The sequence below is a fragment of the Saimiri boliviensis genome, chromosome 8 (genome assembly GCF_048565385.1).
Source record: "Saimiri boliviensis isolate mSaiBol1 chromosome 8, mSaiBol1.pri, whole genome shotgun sequence".
Lineage (NCBI taxonomy): Eukaryota > Metazoa > Chordata > Mammalia > Primates > Cebidae > Saimiri > Saimiri boliviensis.
In genome coordinates, this window is record NC_133456.1 from 39,848,094 (window position 1) to 39,871,232 (window position 23,139).

The 23,139-nt window shown below is 36.6% G+C and overlaps 1 protein-coding gene across 2 annotated transcripts in view; it reads right to left on the reverse strand.

Annotated features, from left to right (window-relative positions):
* Positions 1 to 23,139, reverse strand: part of NECTIN3 (nectin cell adhesion molecule 3) — a 145,306-nt gene that overhangs the window by 98,594 nt on the left and 23,573 nt on the right. For both annotated transcript variants that reach the window (XM_039477601.2, XM_039477600.2), the window contains exon 2: positions 4,117 to 4,458. In XM_039477601.2, the coding sequence (XP_039333535.1) occupies positions 4,117 to 4,458 (342 nt within the window). The remainder of the gene's footprint in view (positions 1 to 4,116; positions 4,459 to 23,139) is intronic.

The window sequence follows — 23,139 nt, forward strand, 5'->3', positions numbered from 1 at the left end:
CTTTCAAAACCTGTTACTGTTCAAGCTTTCCTGATTTCTTATATCCAGTCAGTTACAAAATTCTGCTAATTATTCCTCTGCAATAGTTTCTGTCTTCACTCATGTGGCAAAAATCACAAAATTAATTGCAACTCTGCATGGCCTTATGGCTGAGATATTATGATTTAAGGACCTCTTCATTTGAATTGATCAAAAACACCAGATCCATCTTCCTAATCACAACTGTCATCACATTACTCTCTAAATTAGGTGAGCTTTTAGTTAGACATTTATCTATATATGATCAAAGCAGTGTTTCTCAAACTTCATTGTGTATACAAATCACTCAGGAATCTTGCTAAAATATAGACTTTCATTCAACAAGCCTAAGAGGGGTCTGAAATTCTTTTTCTTTTGTTGAGAGGGAGTCTCACTCTGTCACCCAGGCTGGAATGCTGTGGTGTGATCTTGGCTCACTGTAACCTCTGCCTCCCAGGTTCAAGCAATTCACCTGCCTCAGCCTCAGGAGCAGCTGGGACTACAGGAGCACTCCCAACATGCCCAGCTAATTTTTGGATTTTTAGTAGAGACTAGGTTTCACCATATTGGCCAGGCTGGTCTCAAACTCCTGACTTAGTCATCCACCCACCTAGGCCTCCCAAAATGCTGGGATTACAGGCATGAGCCACAGTACCTGGCCTGAAAATATTTCTAACAAGCTCCCAAGTGATGCCAATGCTTCTGGTCCACGAACTATGTTTTAAACAGCAAGGGTCTGAGAATAGAAGACAGGTGAGAAGCAGCACAACTATTGTATACAAAATATGAATTTCCAGTAATATAAAACTCAAATTCCGTATCCTAGCATTTAAGTTACTTTAACGTAGTTCTACTCTATAATTCTAAACTTTAATTCTTGTACTTTATAAATCCTTTGAACAATCATTAAATTACTTACTCAATGATCCATTAATGCAGGGCTCTCAACAAGGGGTGATTCCCCACTAACTTCTGCTCCCCTCTTGAGGACACTCTGCAGTATCTGGAGACATTCTGAGTCTAACAACTGAGGGATGCTATTGGCATTTACTGGCATAGTGTTTAGAGGCCACAGATGCTGTCTATGACAAATAGTACAGCTCACTACAACAAAGAATCCTGACCCAAAATGTCAACAATACATTGGGGTTAAGAAAACTTTGCCTTAATGTTCAGTGGTCCCTTAGCACACCCTGGTGGTGCGTGGGGAGGGTTGGTTCCAGGGTCCCTAAGTATACCCTAGTTCGTGCATAATCAAGTCCTGCAGTTGGCCCTGTGGAATCTGTGTACAGGAAAAGTTGGCCCTTCATATATGCAGTCTTCACATCCCACGAACACTCTATTTTCTATTTGCAGTTAGTTTAAAAAAATCTATGTATAAGTGTACCTACACAGCTCTAACCCATGTTGTTCAAGTGTGAAGTGCATATTGTTTTCTGTTTCCCTGCCTTGGTTCACATACTATCAAATTCTAGAACACCATTTTCCTATTCTTTCATTTTCCTACCCAAAACCTACTCACCACTGAGGACTGACTCAACTCTTTCTCCTGCAAAATATTTCTTGACTACCAAGTTCACTAATCCATTCCTGTATCCTACTCAAATAACACTGTATTACTGCTATACACTGGAAACTTACTAGCTTTAGGGACGTAAAATTAAAATTTAAAATGCACAGTCACTGTCCACGACGTTTATAGTGGAGAAAACATAATAGTGTGGCAACTGCTACAATAAAGATTATGTTCAACATAACAATGACAGCCAAAAAAGCATCAGATTAGGGAAAAGGGGTCAAGAATGGCTACTAAAAGAATAGATTTGATAAATAACAGTTACACAGAAGAATACAGGAAGAAAGAGAAGGACAGAAAAAAAGGCAATCCAGGCAGAAAGAGAAACACTCATGAAAACGTAGGTTAAAAGGACTGCAAACAGTTTATTATGATGGTAAGACTTAGGTTTCTGAAAAAAGAGCACAAGGAGTAGAATAGATAAGCGAGAGATGTATGCATTGGTAAAATAATGACTAATCTTGTAACAAACAGCGTAGATGTCAAACCAGTAAGTATTGTATTAATTAAGAGGGAAATACTAAAATTTAAAGCAAAATAAAAAGTGATTTTATCCCCATGAGCTTGCTCTTTCATATGCAAAGCACTAGTCTTTTTTTTTTAAACAGAGTTCATTCTGTTGCCCAGGCTGGAGTGCAGTGGTGTGATGATCTTGGCTCACTGAAACTTCCGACTCCCGAGTTCAGGTGATTCTCAAGACTCAGCCTCCCAAGTAGCTGGGATTACAGACATGCACTACTATGCCTAGCTAATTTTTGTACTTTTAGTAGACATGGGATCTTGCCATGTTGCCAGGCTGGTCATGTACCCCTCACCTCAAGTGACCCAGCTGCCTCAGCCTCCCAAAGTGTTGGAATTATAGGAGTGAGCCATGCCACACAGTACTTCTGTTACCTTTTGTTTTTTTTGTTTTTTTTTTTTAAAAGAGACAGAGCCTTGCTCTATTGCCGAGGCCTGAGTGGAGTCTCGGCTCACTGTGACCTCTACCTCCTGAGTTTAAGCAATTCTCCTGCCTCATTCTCCTAAGCACCTGGGATTACAAGTGCTCACCACCACACCCAGCTAATTTTTTGTATTTTCAGTAGATACAGGGTTTCACCATGTTGCCAGGATGATCTCGATCTCCTGACTTTGTGATTCGCCCACTTTGGCCTCCCAAAGTACTAGGATTACAGGTGTGAGCCACTGTGCCTGACCTGTGTTACGACTGATGTCCTGCAGATGAGTTTTCGGATATTCATGCCTTGCCCTCTAATCAGAAAATCTCTCAAAAATACCAATCTCTTAAATGTAAGTTATATTTCCCCATAGCTCTTAGGCCAGTGTCCTAAACATTTAAGCCTCAAATATCTAATTTTATTTTTATTTTAAAATAATATCTCTCAACATGAAAAACTATATAATAAATGTGGACAAAATTGGTGTCTTATATTTCAGAGACTAATATTACGTCCTTAAACATTAGGGGCTATTAACTTGTTTGGTTCTCTGGAAGCAGACACTGTGATATCAGAAGTATAAATGGTTTATTAAGGAGTGATAACCGGGAGAAAAGGGAGAAGGAAGATTGAGTAAGGGGAGCTATCAGCACCTTGACAAACTCTCCATCAGGCCAATGAGCAGATTCCATTAAAGGAGTCCCACTTTGGGTAAAAATCTTCACACCACTATCTTATTCAATCACTGGCCCCAAGAAGACCTTACCCTTGGCTACCACTGCCTCACTTAGTCATTGGCCTGAGGTCACTCACATAAAGAATAGCCCTGACTCAAAAACTGAAGTAATCTTAAAGGAGCCAACATCTGGAAGCTGTCAGCTACCCACACTACTAGTAGCTGTTTGAAGAGAGCCTAAGCAGTAGATTATCATGTCAGCAGTCACCAGTTGCTATTACTCCTCAATCTTCATTTCTATCATTTAAAAAGAACTTATCAGCATTTCCAAACTGGTTCACATTTCACTGCAAGTAGCTTAAGGTTCACAAGCTTTTTCAAGATTTTACCATAAACTTTAACAGGTATCAGATAGGAAATGGTGAAATATCACTATTAGGAGCAAAAGCACAATATTCAGATAGCTAGGCAAATTTAAAATAGCAGAAATAAAATTTGACATGAAAAATTAAAACACGAGGTGTCAATGACTTCTAGATGCAAAACACTATTTTTTTAAAAAATGAAAAAACTTAAGATGGCAATTTAATTAAAGGCTGAAAATGTGAGGGGAAGTAACGAAAATAAAGATGTCAAAGAAACTCATAACTTAGTATATAATCAAAACTCAGCATGATCTTTCATTAAGAAACCAGCTAAAACTATGTAGTATTACATAGATAAGTAGGTATATCAGAAAAGATTTTATTTAAAGAGAACCTAGAACCATAAATTTTAAGATCTTAAATCATATTTGAATTCCTTTACTTTAAACCTAAAGTTAAATAAAATTTCAACCATTTTATTGAAAATATTTTTATTATGATCTTCACCACTATCACCAAAATACATAATTCAAGCATACCTACCTAATACAGTTACAGTTGTAGAGGACTGGGCATTTCCAAGTGGGAATGTAACAGCTTTGCAGATGTATTTTCCAGAATCAGAGAATCCTATGTTATGCAGAGTAATTGTTGCATCATTAAGAGAATAGTTTTTAAACAAGACTCTTCCCTGATATTCTCCTTGAACAGAGAATCCATACTGAGGATGATGAACTGCAACAGTCTGTGAACTTTTGCCATGTATCTTCTCCCATGAAATTTGTGTTATGGTTTCATTTACTTCAATTAAACACTTCAATGAAACATTCTTTCCCCATACTGCTGTGACATGTGGCTCCACGATAATTGGTCCAGCTAAGGCCCCTATGGAGGAAAAAAAAAGTACTGCAATTCTTAAAACAGAAAAAAGTTGTCAACATTCTCTTCTCTTCCTGCCCCCATCTGTAACTATCTTTAGCTACATACATACACACATGCGCGCACACACACATGCATGTGCACGCACTGCATCCAAACTTACAACTGAGTAACAAACAGAAATAAAACACATGTTCTCTGGTCTGGATATGAGATCCAAATGTGATTAGCAAATAAATTAACAATCCACCAATATGTGTTGTAGTGAAAAAAGCACTAAATTAGGAACTGAGTTGACTTGGAAGGAAGATCTTTCCCTAGTCAAGCCTTCACACGAGTTCCCAGCTCTGGCTGACACTTTTGACTCCAGCCTTGTGAGACCCAAGTAGAGGACTCAGTTAAGTCATACCTTGATTCCTGGCACACAGAAACTGAGCAATAATAAATGGATACGGTCTTAGAGTTACCACGTTTTGGGGTAAATTTTTTACACAGCAGTAGATAACTTACATAGGATCTCCCAAACCAAATATAATACCAAAGTATCTTCTTTTGGAGAGTCCCTAAATCAAGTATCTCTACTGCAAAGTCACTCAAGATAGATCCTATTGCCAGAAAATACTAATGAAGAAATAGTTATTTAAATGTAAAATAGTTTTTCCATTTCAGTGTTAAGAAAAAAAAAAATCACAAGCAAAAGTTAAAATGACTTCAAATTTCTTCCACAGAATACTTATTTCCTTCCTAAAAGCAATAGAGCAAAACTTACAATGTTTTGAGGGAAATAAGGCTAATATTGATGACTGCTATAGTCAAGAAAGATGCTGCTAATTGACAAGTATATTAAAACAGGTCTACCACTCACATATGTGGCCTAACAAAATAAATGAGCAAATTCACAAACCAAGAAGTAAACCAAAATAAGCACTCAAAAATGGAAACTGAATAAACAATAAATAATACCTTTAAAAGTTACATCTAATTAATATTTTTAAATGAATACTGAAATGCAGAAGGGTTTCACAATTAAAAAAATGCATTTAACCATGTTCAAACATGTGGAAATATTTTTAAAACTTTATGCAATGTTATTTCCATTAATATTTTTAGAGAAAAAATCAAAAACAAAAAAGTAAATTATAAGGCAGATTTTATTATCTACCAGGTGACTGAGGTTATTACAAAAAGAGACTCACAATTTACACTGACTGTGCTTAACAACTATGAATTAAAAAGTTTCAGTTTTTAACCACTGCTCCAAAAAAGTATCAGGCCCTGAAAATTTACTATCACATTCTATAATGCTGGAGTATACATAATTACTAAGCTTTAAAATTAATCCAAGATACATGAAATGTGAAAGTATTCTAATGTATTTTAGCAACCTATTACAAACTTGGTACTTTATAAACAAATAAAAAAGCAGTCTCATGCATATTAATTAAAAAATTCATTTATTATGAAATAATAGCTCTGTATTTAAGAAAACTACACAGTCAAGTAGGACTATTCCAAGAATACAAGGATATTTTTAGACTATTCCTCACATTAAAAGCTCACACCACTTTCTTATTTGATGTTAAAAAGGCATTTAATAAAACTTAGCATTTACTATCTGATTTAAAAAGAAAACCTGAGAAAAGGACTCTTAATAAAGCAGATTATTCTCAAATCAGTGGCCATTATCAACATTAAACAGAAAGAGACATGGCTATTAAAAAAAAGATCAAGACAAGATGATGCATTATCATTACCATTGTTCAACTGAGACTGGAAATTCAATCCAGTGTAATAAGAAAAAGGAAACAATAAACATTAGGAAGGAATAGAAAGAATTGTTATTTGAAAAATCCAAGATGAAATAAAGGGCCATCAGAACCAATAATGTGGTTGCTTATAAACATATGCAAAATGTATATGAACTATATAATCAGCATGTTACAATGGGTCATATCTTTACACATTTATTGCAGAAAAGAGTTCAATTATATTTGTAAACATTAATATTTAAAACACTCATGAATAAAATTGTAAAAAAAAACTTACAAATCTGACTTGAAAAAATGGAGGCTATGCCATATTCCTAAATAGGAAAACTTATTTACATGTCAATTTTCCCTATATTAATACACAAATGAAATGCAATTATAGTGAAAAACCCCGATAAAAATTTTAGAAAAACAGAGTAGAAATAACTGCCAAAAATATTTCAAAACACTAACAGACTACTTTAGAGGAGGAAAACCATTTAAGTAAAAATAAAAAGTTTAGTATTAGTAATATAAAATAATTCAAAGTATACAAACAGACCTATATATAATAGGATGTGGTATATAATAAAGCTAACATTTTGAGTGTGGAAATAATAAATTAGTCAAAAAATACCGAAAAGAGCCTGAGCAAAATACTTGGAAAAATACAGATCCCTCTTTGATACTAAACACCGAAAGGAAAACAAACAAAACAAAAACCCTAGATGGACTGAAGATCTAAAAGTAAAAAATGATTTCCTGTACATACATACACAGATAAAACTTTTCTGTATATCTTGTCAAATAACACTAATTACCCTAGAAAGGTAAACTTAACATTACTGAGGACCGAATAAAGAATTTCTAGTTTTTATTTTACCCTCAGATGGAGGTAAAACAACAACAAAAAGTAGAATAAGAGAAGTGTCATGGAGTGACTGTTTGTGTCCTCCCTACAATTCATTCTGAAGCTGTGCCCCCAATGTGATAGTACTTGGTAGAGAGGCCTCTGCATGATAATTAAGTTTACGTAAATTCACGCTGGTGTGCTGCCCCCCTGCATGGGAGCTCACTCCGTCTTTATCTAGGTCATGTTAAGATACAGTGAGAAAGTGATTGTCTACAATTCAGGAAGAAGATCCTCATCAAGAACTGGATCTGCTGGCACATGGATCTTGGACTTCCAAGTCTCCCCAACTATGAGTAATAAATGTCTGTTGTAAGCCACCCAGTCTATGGCATTTTGTTATAGTAGCCTGAGTTGGTTTGGATGTTTTGTCCCCTCCAAATTTCATGGTGAAATGTGACCTCCAATATTGGAGGTAGACTTGTCAGAGGTGTTTGGATCATGGGAGTGGAGACCTCATTAATAGCTTGGTGCTATCCCTGTGGTAACGAGTGAGTTTTCACTCTCTGAGTTCACAGAAAAGGAGATCTGGCTGCTTAAAATAGCCCACCCTTCACCCTTTCGTGTGCCCTCTCTCACTATGTGACATGTTGGCTCCCCTTCACCTTCTGCCATGATTGTAAGCTTCCTGAGGCCTGCACCAGAAACAGATGCCAGCACTATGCTTCCTGTGCAGCCTGAAGAATGGTGAGCCAAAATAAGCCCCTTTCCTTTATAAATTATCCAGTATCAGGTATTCCTTTATAGCAACACAAATGGACTATAATACACGCCCCAAGTTGACTAAGACAGGTAGTACTGGCCTAATTATATCTCCTTACAACCCAGAAAAACCACAGCCTAGTGGACCACCATTACCAAAAGCAGTATTTGGAGACATTGTGGGGGTTGAGGGAAATTAACCCCATTGGTTCAAAATTATATTTTAAACATTCTACAACATTTAGATTGGGAAAGCCTGTCTCTCAGCATGACAGCAGAGATAGAAAAATCACCAAACAAAAAAGGCTGGGAGAGTCAATATTTACCAAAAAAAAGTATAAGTGGCTATTTTTTAAGGTGTTTGGCTTTACTACTAAACAAATACTAATGTAACTATCAGGATTTTTTTTTTCATCTTTTAGTTTAATTTCTAGAAAGTAATGAGTGATTTTTACTTTCTAATTTTTCTATATTGAGTTTTACTGTTTGTTACAAAAGTAAGTTTTGGTGTCTTTTTTGCTTGTTTCAACCCTTAAACCTTTTGGTAAAGCTTTGTACTACTCTCCTAGTATTGATAAATTTGGCCCACCCTTAGATTCCATAAGCCTCTAATTACACATATCCTTTTTTATGTTTTAATTAGCCAGAGTTCTGTTGTTGCAAATAACAGAATCTAATACATTTCCATTCCTGGACTAAATCCAAAATTTAAAAACCACTTCTGAGTACAGTTTTCCCCTATGGAACCTTAAAATGTGGAGAAACAGATTTCTGTTGTGGTTCTTAAACCAAACTCCAAATTAGAATGCCTCACTACTCAGAGACTACCAATCTTTGAGCCTATTACTTCGTCTCTCTCTACTTTCCCACATGAAGCTAAATTTAACTGGAGAGCAGAAAGATCCTGGAGAAACATAAATGTTTATTATTAAAGACCTAAATTATTTAAAGTAAGTTAATCACTACTGGTAATGTAAGTCTAGAATATAAAAAGGCAAAAAAAAGAGCAAATAATTGAATCTTCCATATCTAGTGAGACTCTAACCTTGTCATAAGGTTGTCCTGGCTACTGCACAGTCTAGAAGCGAAGGAAAACCATGATAAAATGGGATACACTGTTTCTACTCTGTCTTCCTGATTTAAAAGTTTAGTTTTATATCATTAGCTAATTAATTAAATTGAACTTATTATTCTTTCAGAGAAAGAGAGAGACAGGAATTTATTTCCCTATCTGTAGCTCCGCAAAAACACTATATCCATGAAAACACAACTCTTTGGAGTCTTCAAGTGTATTTGAATAGTCATTCAGTTAGTATTTACAGAGTGCCTTGGAGATACAAAGCATTTGGAAATGCACAAATTCAAGAAGATGCTTGTGACAGAAAAGAAAATGTGGTTAACATATATAACTTCTATGGGTTATTTAAAAAAAAACAAAAACAAATGAAGTGAGATCCATATTAGAGATCACACTGAAAGTTTCTGAAAGGAAAATATGAACAAAATGGCAACCATTTCCTTTCTTTCCTCCCTGAACGAAGAAGTAACAAAAACCACCACAAACTTTTGATACTATTCTTCTTAAGACTCTGATGCTATCTTTTACCACATTTCACTTCTCAACCTACAGTAATGACATGTACGTTAGACATTTCAGTTCCTAGGATCTTTCCAATATTAAGATCTACACAATGAATATATGCAAATATGCTATAAAAGAAACATTTATTTTAGTCTGTGTCCACCTAAACACCAGCTTTGAAAATCTCTAAGATATGAATCCTTTCAGACTCCTTAAAATTTAAAATAATTTTGAGGAAACTAATAAAACATACATCAATAAACTAGCAATATAACAGCATGGATTATCCTAAAAAAATTCATCACAAAAACATTTCAACAAAACACATTTTGGATGAATCAAATTTATCACCAGCACATTCAGTAATTAACCTGACTTGTTTTAAATTGATAGGTAAGTCATGTCAACTTTGAAAATATAACAAAAAGGTTTTTCAATAAAATCTCCCAACAATACTCAGAACAGAAATAAGCATGTAAGAAAAAGCCAGGTGAATTAAATAACGTTCTTAACACTATAAACTGCAACCAAGTATTCTGATAATTGGTTTCTATATTCTAAGGAGAAAGGTCTCTATACTCTAAGGAGAAACAGGGGTTACATGCCAAAAATTGGTTGAGAAAACCAACCATTTCTTCATTCGTTGATTGATCAATATATGATGGGTGAACACTTTGTGCCAGGCACTGCTGTAGGTGCTGAGCCCTTAGAGAGTTTGCATTTTAATGGAGAAAGAAACAATTAGCAAGGACGTAAAAATACAGAGAAGAGAGGTGTAAATGTCAAGGATCCATAGTGCATTCAAACATTTAAATTGAGTAGCATCAATAAAGTCGGCCAGGGAAGAAGGAAGAGAACCAAGAGGGCATCCTACACATTAAGTGAAGAAAGTACCTAGAAGACAGCAGTCAATTATTCCAAATGTTGCCAAGAGTTTAAATAAAAAACAAAATAAAATAAAGCAATGATAAGTAACCACCGAATTTAGCAACTGTTTTGGTGGAGTGGTGAGAATAAAAGCTTGATTTGAAATAGAATAGCCTTTTAGACTTGGAGTAACAAGATTTATCCTTTTGCCTGAAACAACCATTTCAAGATAATAGTCAACAGGCAACAAAGTTCTGATCCCTCACAGTAGACAAAGAGGTGAAGCACAAGGACAGAGAAACTAGGGCTAAGCAGTCTTCAAGTTATATCCAAAATTGTACTGAGGTTCTAGTCAGTACAATCAAGCAAGAAAAATAAATTTAAAAAAAAAATCTAAATCAGAAAGAAACAAATGAAATGTCTTTATTAACAAAAAACACAATTGTCTTTTGAGAAAATATGGTGGAAACTACAACAAAGTTACTATGACAAGGGTGTTCAGCAAGGACAGTAGTAGTCCTTATGCAGGACCTAAGACCAATATACACATATCAATTGTATTTCTATGCATTAGTAGCAGAAACTTAGAAAATAAAAATTGTAAAACACTGTTACCTAGAATAGCATCAAAAGAAGAAAATAAGGGCTGGGCACAGTGGCTCACACCTGTAATTGCAACAGTTTGGGAGGGTGAGGCAGGCAAATTGCTTGAGCTCAGGAATTCGAGACCAGCCTGGGCAACATGACCAAACACCATCTCTACAAAAACTACAAAAGCTATCCAGGCACGGTGGCTCGTCCCCAGCTATTCAGGAGGCTGAGGTGGAAGGATCACTTGAGCCTGGGAGGCAGAAGTTGCAATGAGCCAAGATCACGTCACCACACTCCAGCCTGACAGAACAAGATCCTGTCACCAAAAAAAAAAAAAAAGGTAAGAAAAAAGATGAACTATGGATAAATCTGACCAAAGGTGTGAAAAAACTGTAGAGTTAAACTATAAAATTTGCTGAGAGAAATTAAAGAATATCTAAAGAAATGGAGAGACACACTTTATTCATGGATCAGAAGATACAATATTATTAACACTAATTCTCTTTAAATTGATCTACAGATTTAACACAAATTCCCATATTTATTCAAAACTGTCAAGGTGTTCTAAAATTTATCTAGAAATACAAATATCTGTGATCTTAGGTTAGGCAAGTATTTCTAACGCATGTCACTAAAATCACAATGAATGGACTTCATCAAAATAAATTCTGCCCTTCGACACTGAAGCCACTAATCAGGAGAAAATTGTTACAAAACATGCATCTGGTAAAGGATTTATATCTGATAAGAACCAAAACATATAAACAACTACCAAAACACAATAAAAAGACAAACAAGCCAATAAAAAATGAGCAAAAGAGGCTGAGCGCAGTGGCTCATGGCTAACTCCAGCACTCTGGGAAGCTATAGCAGGACTGCTTGAGACCACTCTGGCCAACATAGTGAGACCCCATCTCTACAAAAAACAAAAATTAGCTGGATATAATGGTGCATGTCTGTAGTCCCAGCTACTCAGGAGGCTGAGATAGAAGAATCACTTGAGCCTAGGAGGCTGAAGCTTCAGTGAGCTGCAGTCATACCACTGCACTTCAGCCTTGTAGACAACAGAGCAAGACCCTCTCCCTCCAAAAAAAAAGAAAGAAAGAAAAAAAGAAAGAGAAAAAAAGCATTTGAACAGACACCATCAAAGACGATACATTAATAAGCATATAAAAAGATGATCAAAACCATTAGGAAATGTAAATTAAAACTGCAATAAGGTACTACTACAATAGCCATAAGAGTGGACAAAATTAAATGGGATGACAATAACAAGAAAATATAGATAAATTGGAACTCTCCTACATTGCTGTAAAATGGTAAACTGTAAAATGGTAAAACCAGACTGGAATACATTTAGCAGTCTCTTAAACATACCATATGATTCAGCCATATCATTCCTGTATCTTTATCCATCAGAAAAGAAAGCAGGTGTCCATACAAAGACTTATACACTTATAGACCAATGTTCATAGTGGCTTTATTTGTATGCCTAAAAACTAGCAACAATCCAAATGTCCATCAAGAGATGAATGATTATACAAATTGTGGTAAACCCATACAATGAAATATTAGTCAACAATACAAAAGGACATCCAAATAGGAATAGGGGCAACTTCTCCAACTTGATAAAGAACGTCTACAAAATACGCACAGGCAACATCATACTTAACGTCAAGAAACTAGAATCTTTCCTGCTAAGATCAGAAACAGGCAAGGATGTCACCTCTCACTGCTCCTTTTTCAACATCATACTAGAAGTCCCTATTAAAGTAATAAGACAAAAAAAAGGCAATAAAAGTATACTGATTATAAAGAAAGAAAACTGTCATTGTTTGTGGGTGACAAAAAAAACTCCTGGAACTAATAATCAATTATAGCAGAATTACAGAATACAAAGTTAATAAACAAAAGTCAGGCAGGGTTTGGTGGCTCATGCCAGTAATCCCACAACTTTGGGAGGCCAAGGCGGGTGGATCACAAGGTCAGGAGATGGGAGAACATTCTGGCCAACATGGTCAAATCCTGTCCCTACTAAAAACATAAAAATTAGCTGGGCGTGGTGGCAACGTGCCTGTAATCCCAGCTACTCAGTATGCTAAGGCAGGAGAATCACCTGAACCTGGGAGGTGGAAGCTGCAGTGAGCTGAGATTGTACCACTGCACTTCAGCCTGGTGACAGAGTGAGATTCTATCTGGGAAAAAAAAAAAAAAAAAAAAAAAAAAAAAAAAATTCTGCTCTGCAAAACACACTATAAAGAGAATAAAAAGATAAACCATGCTTAAAGTTACTAATCTTGAATTATAGCATCATTAACCAGCCTTCAGCTACCTGAGTGGAGGCGTGAAGAATGCACAGAACAAGATTTAACCTGGGTTGGATGTTTTACCAAACATGCACAATTTAAAAGAGAAACAGGCAAGGGAGTTGATGGTGTAGACAAATAAGTGGTTTTAATGATGGATGACAAACTTCAGCTTGGTCAAGAAGGTGGGGAGGAAGTAAGATGAAAGGATTATAGAAAACAATATAGCTAAAGAATTACTGCAGCTGAGGTACTAAGCGGGATGAGGTGGAAAATTGGAGATGATGGCTAGATAGTGGAAAAGTTCATTTCTCTGGGACTCATTCTTAATGTTTATTAAATATCTCATCACTTTATAACTGTATATTCTTGAAAACTGTCAAAAAGCTTTTATATACACCATTTCATTTGATCTCCACATCCCAACCCTTGCTCCTAAAAAAAAAATCACCCTATTAGGTGCAGGTAATTTTTTTTTTCCATATGATGGATCAAGAAGATAAATAGTAAGGAACAGTATCATTTGCCATAGTTCAGAGGATCAGGGAAGACTTTCCTGCATGTGACATTTAAGCTATACCTTGAAGGCTCAAATTTTCATAGCCTGAGAAGACAATTTTCATGTTAAGCAAGGATTCAGTATGAGGCCAAAATATATAAGTACAAGCAAGACTGGAAAGGAAGGTTTAATACAAAATGGGAAAGGACAGTAATCAGAAATGGCACAAAGAACTAGAACTAAAGTCTTATAATTATCCTCTGGCACAGTGCTTAGCATCTTCTAAAACAGTACTGTCTCGCTGACACCACCACATGTGGCTATTAAAAATTAAATTAAATTAAATTAGGTTTTCAGTTACAAGCTATATTTCAAGTATTCAATATCCACAATTGGCTAGTGACAATTGTACTGAATAGTATAGCTATATAACATTTGCATCACTGCAGAAAGTTCTAGATAATACAATTCTGTAATAGAAGTTCAATAAGTCAACTTCCTTTCTAAATACAGGTTGGCAGGTTTATATAAAGCTAAAAAAATCAGCTTCAAAAGAATTAATTTTTTAAAGTTTACATTTCTATAGTAACTTACCAAAACCAATAAAGTGAATAACAGGAACAGAAAATAGCAAAATTCTACTAAACTATTTTCTATACATTAACACTATTAAGTTAATCCTAATGTATCATGATATCTTTAATAATCTCTAGCAATTTCAGGCTTTTATAAAATGCTTTTTAAAATTGAGTCTTCACCATCTATTCTCAAACAATCACTATGTTTTAACTTCAAATAAGGACAGTATCTTAATTTAACCAACCAACATAAGGTTTCTCCTTACCTGAATTTACTGTATCGCTAAAAGCACAATTTCGTCATATTTTCAGAAGGGAAGCACAAAACTTTAGATCAGAATGAGGCCTTAGAGGATATCTGATATACCCTAATTCTACAGAGACAGTGATTTGCTGTTATTATATGACTAGTTAGTGGTAAAACAGAGAAAAAGAAGCCTTCTAGCTTTCAACTGTTGTCTTCCCGACTCCCTTATGCTGAGCGCAAAATGAGTAAAACTGAATGTTTTTAAAAAAGAAAATCTAGAAGAGCTACTAGTTGGGACATTCAAAAACTCAATGATTTCCAAAATACAAAGGTAAAGAAGTATTGCAGTTCTTAAGCACTATGCAAGCAAAATGCAGAGACAGAGTTTTCATAACAATTATTCATATTGTACTCTTTCCATTCCCACTTCAACCTGTGAAATTTTGCAATTTAAAAATACTAATAAATTATTTAAAAAATAATTTTAGTTTTTAAAAAATGTTTTAAATTTAGTTTAAATGACTATTTAAATATTTAAATGAGTTTTAAACTTAATAATAAAATGTATTCCCAAGAATATTACAAAAATTATATTACAGGTTGAGTATTCCTTATCTGAAATGCTTAGGATAAGAAGTGTTTTGAAATTGGTGTAGTTTTTTTTTTTTTTTGAATTTTGAAATATTTGCATATATATGTAAGATATCTTGGGAATAGGACCAAAGCCTAAACACAAAATTCATTTATGTTTCATATACACCCTATACATATAGCTTGATTATACACAATATTTTTTAAAATTTTGTGCATGAAACCAAGTTTGTGTGCAGGGTACCATCAGAGAACAAAGGTGTCAACTGTGGAATGTTTCAAATTTTGGAGCATTTCAGATTTTGTGAACTTGCAAATATCTGCTCAGAAACTGACATTTAAGAAACTAGCACTTTAAAGACAAAAAAAAATCTATAAATCCTCATAAATGACAGCCTTCTACAGTGGTTCAGGTAAAAATTTATATACCCACATGTCAACATTCATTAATAATCCAAAAATCTCAGACTTGCTGTTTTAAAGGAGGCACCTCTAAACAATTACAAAGGGGAATATGGTTCAGTAATATATGTTACTTCTAAGACCTAAGAATGAAATTTAAAACCGTAAACAAGGAACAGAATGAAATAAAAAAAGCAAGAACTTTGGAGTTGGATTTAGATTCAAGAACACAGTGTGATTATGGGTCCTTGAGCTGTTTTATCACCTATAAAATAGGACTATTATCACCTAATTAACAAGGTCTCAGTAAAATTTAAAATAAAGCACTCAAACACGGGAATAGGTAGAAACTAAGCACCAAAGGAAGAACCACTAGAACTGTTTCGGGTCCAGTTGAAACTAAAGCCTGATTCTGTAGTGGCACTAATCTATATGGCTACATGATTTCTGCCTTGTGCCCTCAACCCTAGCATCACTAGCAGCTAAGAGGTAAGCACAGAGAATGTATAGAGCAGGGGTCCCCAACCTACAGCCCATGGGCTGCATGCGGCCCCCTGAGGCCATTTATCTGGCCCCCGCCGCACTTCAGGAAGGGGCACCTCTTTCATTGGTGGTCAGTGACAGGAGTACAGTATGTGACGGCGCCGCAAAGCACAGCGTCACGGCTCCGGAAGCGCATCATATGACGCACATCCGGTCTGCGGCTGTGGCACCCCACGTCACCGGAAGCAGTGTGAAATCACAGCAGAAGTAGGAAGAAAGGCAAAGCACTATAACCATTACTACACAGTACAATGGCCCCCATACTCCCCCAAATGTACAACAACATAATATCCCTATAACCTCCCTTTGCCCAAAAGTCTCCCCCCACATTACTACACACTGTGTTTCCCCTATTGTAAGACTCAGTCTTATATTAATTTTACCCCCAACAGACGGGGGCTGTCTTATTTTTAGGAGGTGTCTTATAATCGGGGAAACATGCAGCAGTGGGCTTCCCACAGAAGAGGCCCACTGCTGCTGCAGATGTCAAGGACACTGTATACACAGTGTCACAGGCTGATCACCGCCATCCCTGTATACAGCACTGGAGGCGGTGCTGGGCCTGTGACACTGTATACCGCTGTCTGGGATAGTGGAGGCAGCAGCGCTGGCTGTGAAGGGTGTCACACCTTGCATAGTCCAGCCCTCCAACGGTCTGAGAGATAGTGAACTCGCCCTCTGTGTAAAAAGTTTGGGGACCCCTGTTATAGAGCTACGTTGATCCACAGTTAAATTTTGCAAGGTTGGCGTGACTGCAAAAATGTTTGAGCCATGCAGACACTCTAAGACAATTCAAAGTTGAAGAAAAAAGTGTTTGCTAATATAGGCAAAATACAGGATGCACATAGCACATATTAAGAGTTCAAATATTTATTGAGTTTCACCCATGGAATATAAAGTACGAATACTACGTACTACAATACAGAAGACTGTACAACTGCAACTTCCAAGAGCTGATAATCTAGAAAAGAAAAGACATACAAGGCAATGAACGCTGTGGCTACAATGACGACTTAATTTGGTAACCAAGCTAAAATAGTTTAGAGAAACATTATTAATAATTTTATCTCAACAGTTGTAAACCTAGATATTCCAAGGAAAACGGGACATACTATCCTTTTGAGAGCCCCCAGTTAAGGGTACAAACTTAAAAAAGATACTTACAAAAAGGAATGAGAGAAGTGTGTAGTATAAGAAAAGCTACATATACAAAGTAACATTTTTTTTTCAGTTACAACTAAACCAGTCATTCTAATTTTATCTGGGAAGTTGTAGGAGATCAGTAGCATTTATGCTGGATAATTGGTGAGGTGAAATTTTCCAGGCAGAGTAAAGGCACTAAAGGAAAAATAAAAGCAGAGAGACTCACAGAAACAGAAAATACAAGTATCAGTAACAAAATGACAGGAGATAAGGCCAGAAAGGCAAGTTCTTAATTCAGTTTGTTTGCTCATCCGTTTGTTTTTGTTTTTGTTTTTTAAACTAACATTTATTTAACAACCTACCTGTATGAATCATTTATGCCAAGGAAGGATAAAGGATATTAAGCATGCTGGAAAAAGCACAGATGCAGAAAGGGTAATTACATTAGGTGAAGGGAACTGTAAGTATTATCTTATTTGGAAAGAGGAGTCTCTAAAAATGTCAGTTAAAGGTCTCAGGATGAAACAACAGTGGATTATCCAGGTAGATCCCAAATCCAATGACAAGTGTCCTTACAGAAGATACACAGAGTAAAGACAGAGAGATGAAAAGGTCATGTAAAGACACAGGAAGAGACTGGAGTTATGTAGCCACAATCCAAGGAATGCCTGTAGCCACCAGAGCTGAAAGAAGCACAGAAGAGAATCTCCCTTAGAGCCTCTGGAAGGAACATGGCTTGATTTTGAAACAGGATGCATAGCACAAATTACGGACTTCTGCACTCCAGAACTGTGTGAGAACATACTTGTTTTAAGTTGCCAGTTTATGGTAATTTGTTACAGAAGCCCTGGGAAACTAAATAAGAGAGTACTGCACTAAATTTGACATAATACCCAGAACAACAATAGTAATATGAACAGAAACAGGGAAGATGTTCAGACTTGCATACTGCTCAAAAAGTCCTAGAACCAATGCTAGTTTAAAAGTATTTCTTTTTTGCTCTTTTCTAAAATCCAGATAACTTTATAGATTAAAATCAAAGAAGAAGACAATTATAAACTCAATAGCTTTTGACTTCCTCATCTAGAAAAGCAAGGATCTTAACTAGAAAGCTGGTTTTCAAATTGATCTCCATGTCCAATTCTAGTAAGGTAACTCAAGGAAGAGGTGGGGGAAAGTACTACAAATGAGAATTTCAAAGCACAAGGCTTACAGCTTCTATCAGAGCAGCTTCACTTTTATACATGTAAAATTTATTTTTATATATATATATACACACACACACACACACACACACACACACACACACATATATATGTATTAGTCCTTTTTCATGCAGCTGATAAAGAAATACCTGGGACTGGGCAATTTACAACGAGAAAAAGTTTAATGGAGAACTCACAGTTCCATGGGGTTGGAGAAGTCTCACCATCAGGGTGGAAGGCAAGGAGAAGCAAGTCACATCTTAGATGGATGGCAGCAGGCACAGAGAGCTTGTGCAGTGAAACTCCCCTTTTTAAAACCATCAGATATTGTTGGTTTTAAAAACCATTAAGACTTATTCACCATTATGAGAACACCACAGGAAAGACCTGCCCCCATGATTCAGTTACATTCCACCAGGTCCCTACCACAACATACGGAATTCAAGATAAGATCTGAGTGGGGACACAGCCAAACCATATAATTCCACATCTGGTCCCACCCAAAGCTCATGTCCTCACATTTTAAAACCAATCATGCCTTCCCAACAGTCCCCCAAAGTCTTAACACATTTCAGCATTCACTCAAAAGTCCACAGTTCAAAGTCTCATCCCAGACAAGGCAAGTCCCTTCCACCTACAAGCCTGTAAAATCAAAAGCGAGTTAATTACTTCCTAGATACAATGGGGGTACAGGTTTTGGATAAATACAGCCATTCCAAATGAAAGACACTGGCCAAAACAAAGGGGTTATCGGCCCCATGCAAGTCCAAAATCCAGCTGGGCAGTCAAATTTTAAAACTCCAAAATGATCTCCTTTGACTACATGTCTCACATCCAGGTAACACTGATGCAAGAAACAGGTTCCTATGGTCTTAAGCAGCTCCACCCCATGGCTTTGTAGGGTACAGCCTCCCTCCTGGCTGCTTTCAAGGGCTGGCATTGAGTGTCTGCAGCTTTTCCAGGCAAATGATACAAGCTGTCAGTGGATCTACAATTTGGGGGTCTGGAGGGCTGTGGCTCTTTTCTCACAGCTCCACTAGGCAGTATCCCAGGAGGGACTTTGTGTGGGAGCTTCGACCCCACATTTTCCTTCTGCACTCCATGAGGGCCCCACTCCTGCAGCAAACATTTGCCTGAGTACACAGGCCTTTCCACACATCTTCTGAAATCTAGGCAAAGGTTCCTAAACCTGAATTCTTGACTTCTGTGCAACCATAGACTCAATAACACAGAAGCTGCCAAGGCTTGGCAGCTTCTACCCTCTGAAGTAGCAGGCTGAGCTGCACCTTGGCCCCTTTTAGTCATGGCTGAAGCAGCTGGGATGCAGAATACCAAGTTCTAGACTGCACACCGCAGAGGGACACTGGGCCCAGCCCACGTAACCATTTTTATCTCCTAAACTTTCAGGCCTGTGATGGGATAGGCTGTTACAGAGGTCTCTGACATGCTGTGGGGCCATTTTCGCCATTGTCTTGATGATTAACATTCAGCTCATTACTTATGCAAATGTTTACAGCCAGCTTGAACTTCTCTTCAGAAAATGGAATTTTCTTTTCTATCACAGTGTCAAGGCACAAATTTTCCAAACTTGCATGGTCTGTTTTCCTTTTAAAACTGAATACCTTTAATAGCACCCAAGTCATATCTTGATTGCTTTGCTGCCTAGAAATTTCTTCTACCGGATACCCTAAATCATCTCTCTCAAGGTGAAAGTTTCACAATCTCTAGGGTAGGGGCAAAATGCCACCAGAATCTTTGCTAAAGCATGACAAGAGTCACCTTTACTTCCGTTTCCAATAAGTTCCTCATCTCCATCTGAGACCACCTCAGTCTGGATTTTTTGTCCATTATCATTATTAGTATTTTGGGCAAAGCCATTCAACAAGTCTCAAGGAAGTTTCAAACTTTCTCACATTTTCCTGTCTTCTTCTGAGCCCTCCAAACTGTTCCAACCTCTGCCTGTTACCCAGTTCCAAAGTCACTTCCACATTTTCAGGTATTTTTTCAGTAATGCCCACTCTACTGGCACCAATTTACTGTATTAGTCCATTTTCATGTTGCTGATAAAGACAACCCAAGACTGAGCAATTTACAAAGGAAAGAGGCTTAATGGAGAACTTATAGTTCCAGGTGGCTGGGGAAGCCTCAAGATCACAGTGGAAGGCAAGGAGGAACAAGCCACATCTTAAATGGATGGCAGCAGGCATAGAGAGCTTGTGCAGGGAAACTCCCCTTTTTAAAGCCGTCAGATCTCATGAGACTTACTATGACAAGGACAGCACAGGAAAGAATTGCCCCCATGAATCAATTACCTCCCATTAGGTCCCTCCCGCTACACATGGGAATTCAAGATAAGATTTGGGAGAGAACACAGCCAAACCATATCAATACTAAATAGTAAAACTACTTGAAAAAAGTAAGGAGTAGGGGAACAGGCAGGAGGCTGAGTATAACCAGATTAGATGTTTGAAGTCTTTTTCTGCACTCTTTTGCAACTTGTTCCTTCTTCTGCCTTCTGGACAGATGATGATCAAAGGTAGACCCCAGAAATGTATACTGTAATACTATAATCCAACCACACTCTTTTCTTCCAACATAATTTCCACAAAGTACCACAATAGCAAATATTCATTAGCCTTTGAATCTCATTAAGTTTGTGAATATAACACAAAATCTTTTTTGAAAAGTAATTTTAGGATCGTTTTTTTCATTGACTCCAAGATGAAGATCTTTTCCCCCATGTCTCTAAAATAGATACAGGTGGTCTGTGTATATGCAAATTTGATTATTCCTGGTGGCATGACTGCATATGCAACACTATGACCTATGACTTTTAAGTTAAAAAGAACCCTATGTTCCACTAATTTCTTCTGGTATAATGAGGCTAGCACCAGAATGAAAACTTACAGAATAGACATTAGAGCCTTATAAGAAAAATCTCAGTGACGACTGTCTTTTATGTACTAATGAGTTAACATAGCAAGTATAACTGCTATCCTCGAAAAAGGCCTTCCTGCAAAATTAGCCCTTAACTGGCATTGGTGAATTATATTTGGGGAGGGGTTCTACTATTAGCTGATAATAGTTCACTCTTTGTGCAAATATGGTTTACATTGAATAACTACTTTCCTTCTAGGAGTCTGGAATTTGGGTATATGCTAGGCAGGGAGTACGCTCATGATTAGGCCCTCCATCCCCCAAAAAACCCTGTGCACTGGGTCACTATTCTCTAATGAGCTTCCCTGATTGGTAACATTTCATAAATGTCACAACTTGTTCCTAAGGGAACTGAATCCATCTGTGTGACTCTGGAAAAGAAAGGTGGAATCTTTTGCCTGGTTTTTCCCAGACTTTGCCTCAGGCCCCACTGCTGATTGTGCTTGGTATCCTTTATATATCATAAATCACAGCCTTGAGTATAACTCTGCTGAGTCCTGTAAGGCCCCAGAGAATTACTGAATCTGATGGTAGTCTTGGGGACCTTTTAACATATCTTTTATGAAAGACAGCATCAAGTAACTCCTCACAGCACTAAGGAAAAAGCACAGAAAGGCAAAAACAATACAAAAAAGACTCTGACTATTAAAAATTAATAGGAGTACCTTAAACATTTTCCGCTTATATTTCCATCTTCTCGTATGCACATAAATTATGACGATTTTTAAAACTACGCCTATGGGTGAAATATTGGTAAGTATAAAAGTATCATAAATATAAAATAAATCAATACACATAAAATAAAAATTACAAGTATTGTTATAGATTTTGTTTTGTTTTTTCTTTCCTTATGTGAAATAAAAGTAAATATAAGTCAATATACATAAAATTTGTAAATGATGCAAAAGTGTTGTCAGTTTGGTTTTATCTTTTCCTTCCTTAATGCTACATAAAATCATAATATCTTTTAATCTATGACAATTTATATCCTATGAAATAAAGTAATTGTCACAATTTGATATCCTAAAGCAATAGATCAGCATCTACAGAATAAGTGTCTCACATAATGACAAGGCAATGAAGTTATGACACACTAAGAATAAACTAACAGATTTTAAAACAATGGTTTTATGTTTTTCTACATTCCATACACTATCTGAATATTCAAATGTTTTAGTTACATGAATTAACATGTATAATTCCCAAAGTTTCTAGAAAGGCAGTAATACAAACATTTTTCATTTCATTTTGTTTAAGAGATACATAAGGCTGGGTGCAGTGGCTCACGCCTATATTTCAGCACTTTGGGAGGCTGAGGTGGGTGGACCACCTGAGGTCAGAAGTTCCAGACCAGTCTGGCTAACAAGGTGAAACCCCATTTCTACTAAAAACACAAAAACTTATCTGGGTGTGGTGGGGGTGCTGCCTGTAATCCCAGCTACTCAAGAGGCTGAGGCAGGAGAATCACTTGAACCTGGGAGGTGGAGGTTGCAGTGAGCTGGGATCGTACCACTGCACACCAGCTTGGGCAACAAGAGCAAAACTCCATCTCAAAAAATTAAATAAAAAAATAACCCCCCACACACATAACACTTAGCTTCTAATCTTGTGCAAGAACACCTTTAAGATACCTTCACATTATGGAAATGTGTGCATTATCAACTTAAGTACATTTTCATGAACTTGGGTTAGGCAAAGCCTTCTAGATATGGCACAAGCATAAGCAACTAAAGGATTAAAAAAAAAGAGGTACACTGTACTTTATCAAAATAAAAAGCTTCTCTGTTAAAATGGACAACATCAATAAGGTGAAAGAAAACACAACCTACAGACTGA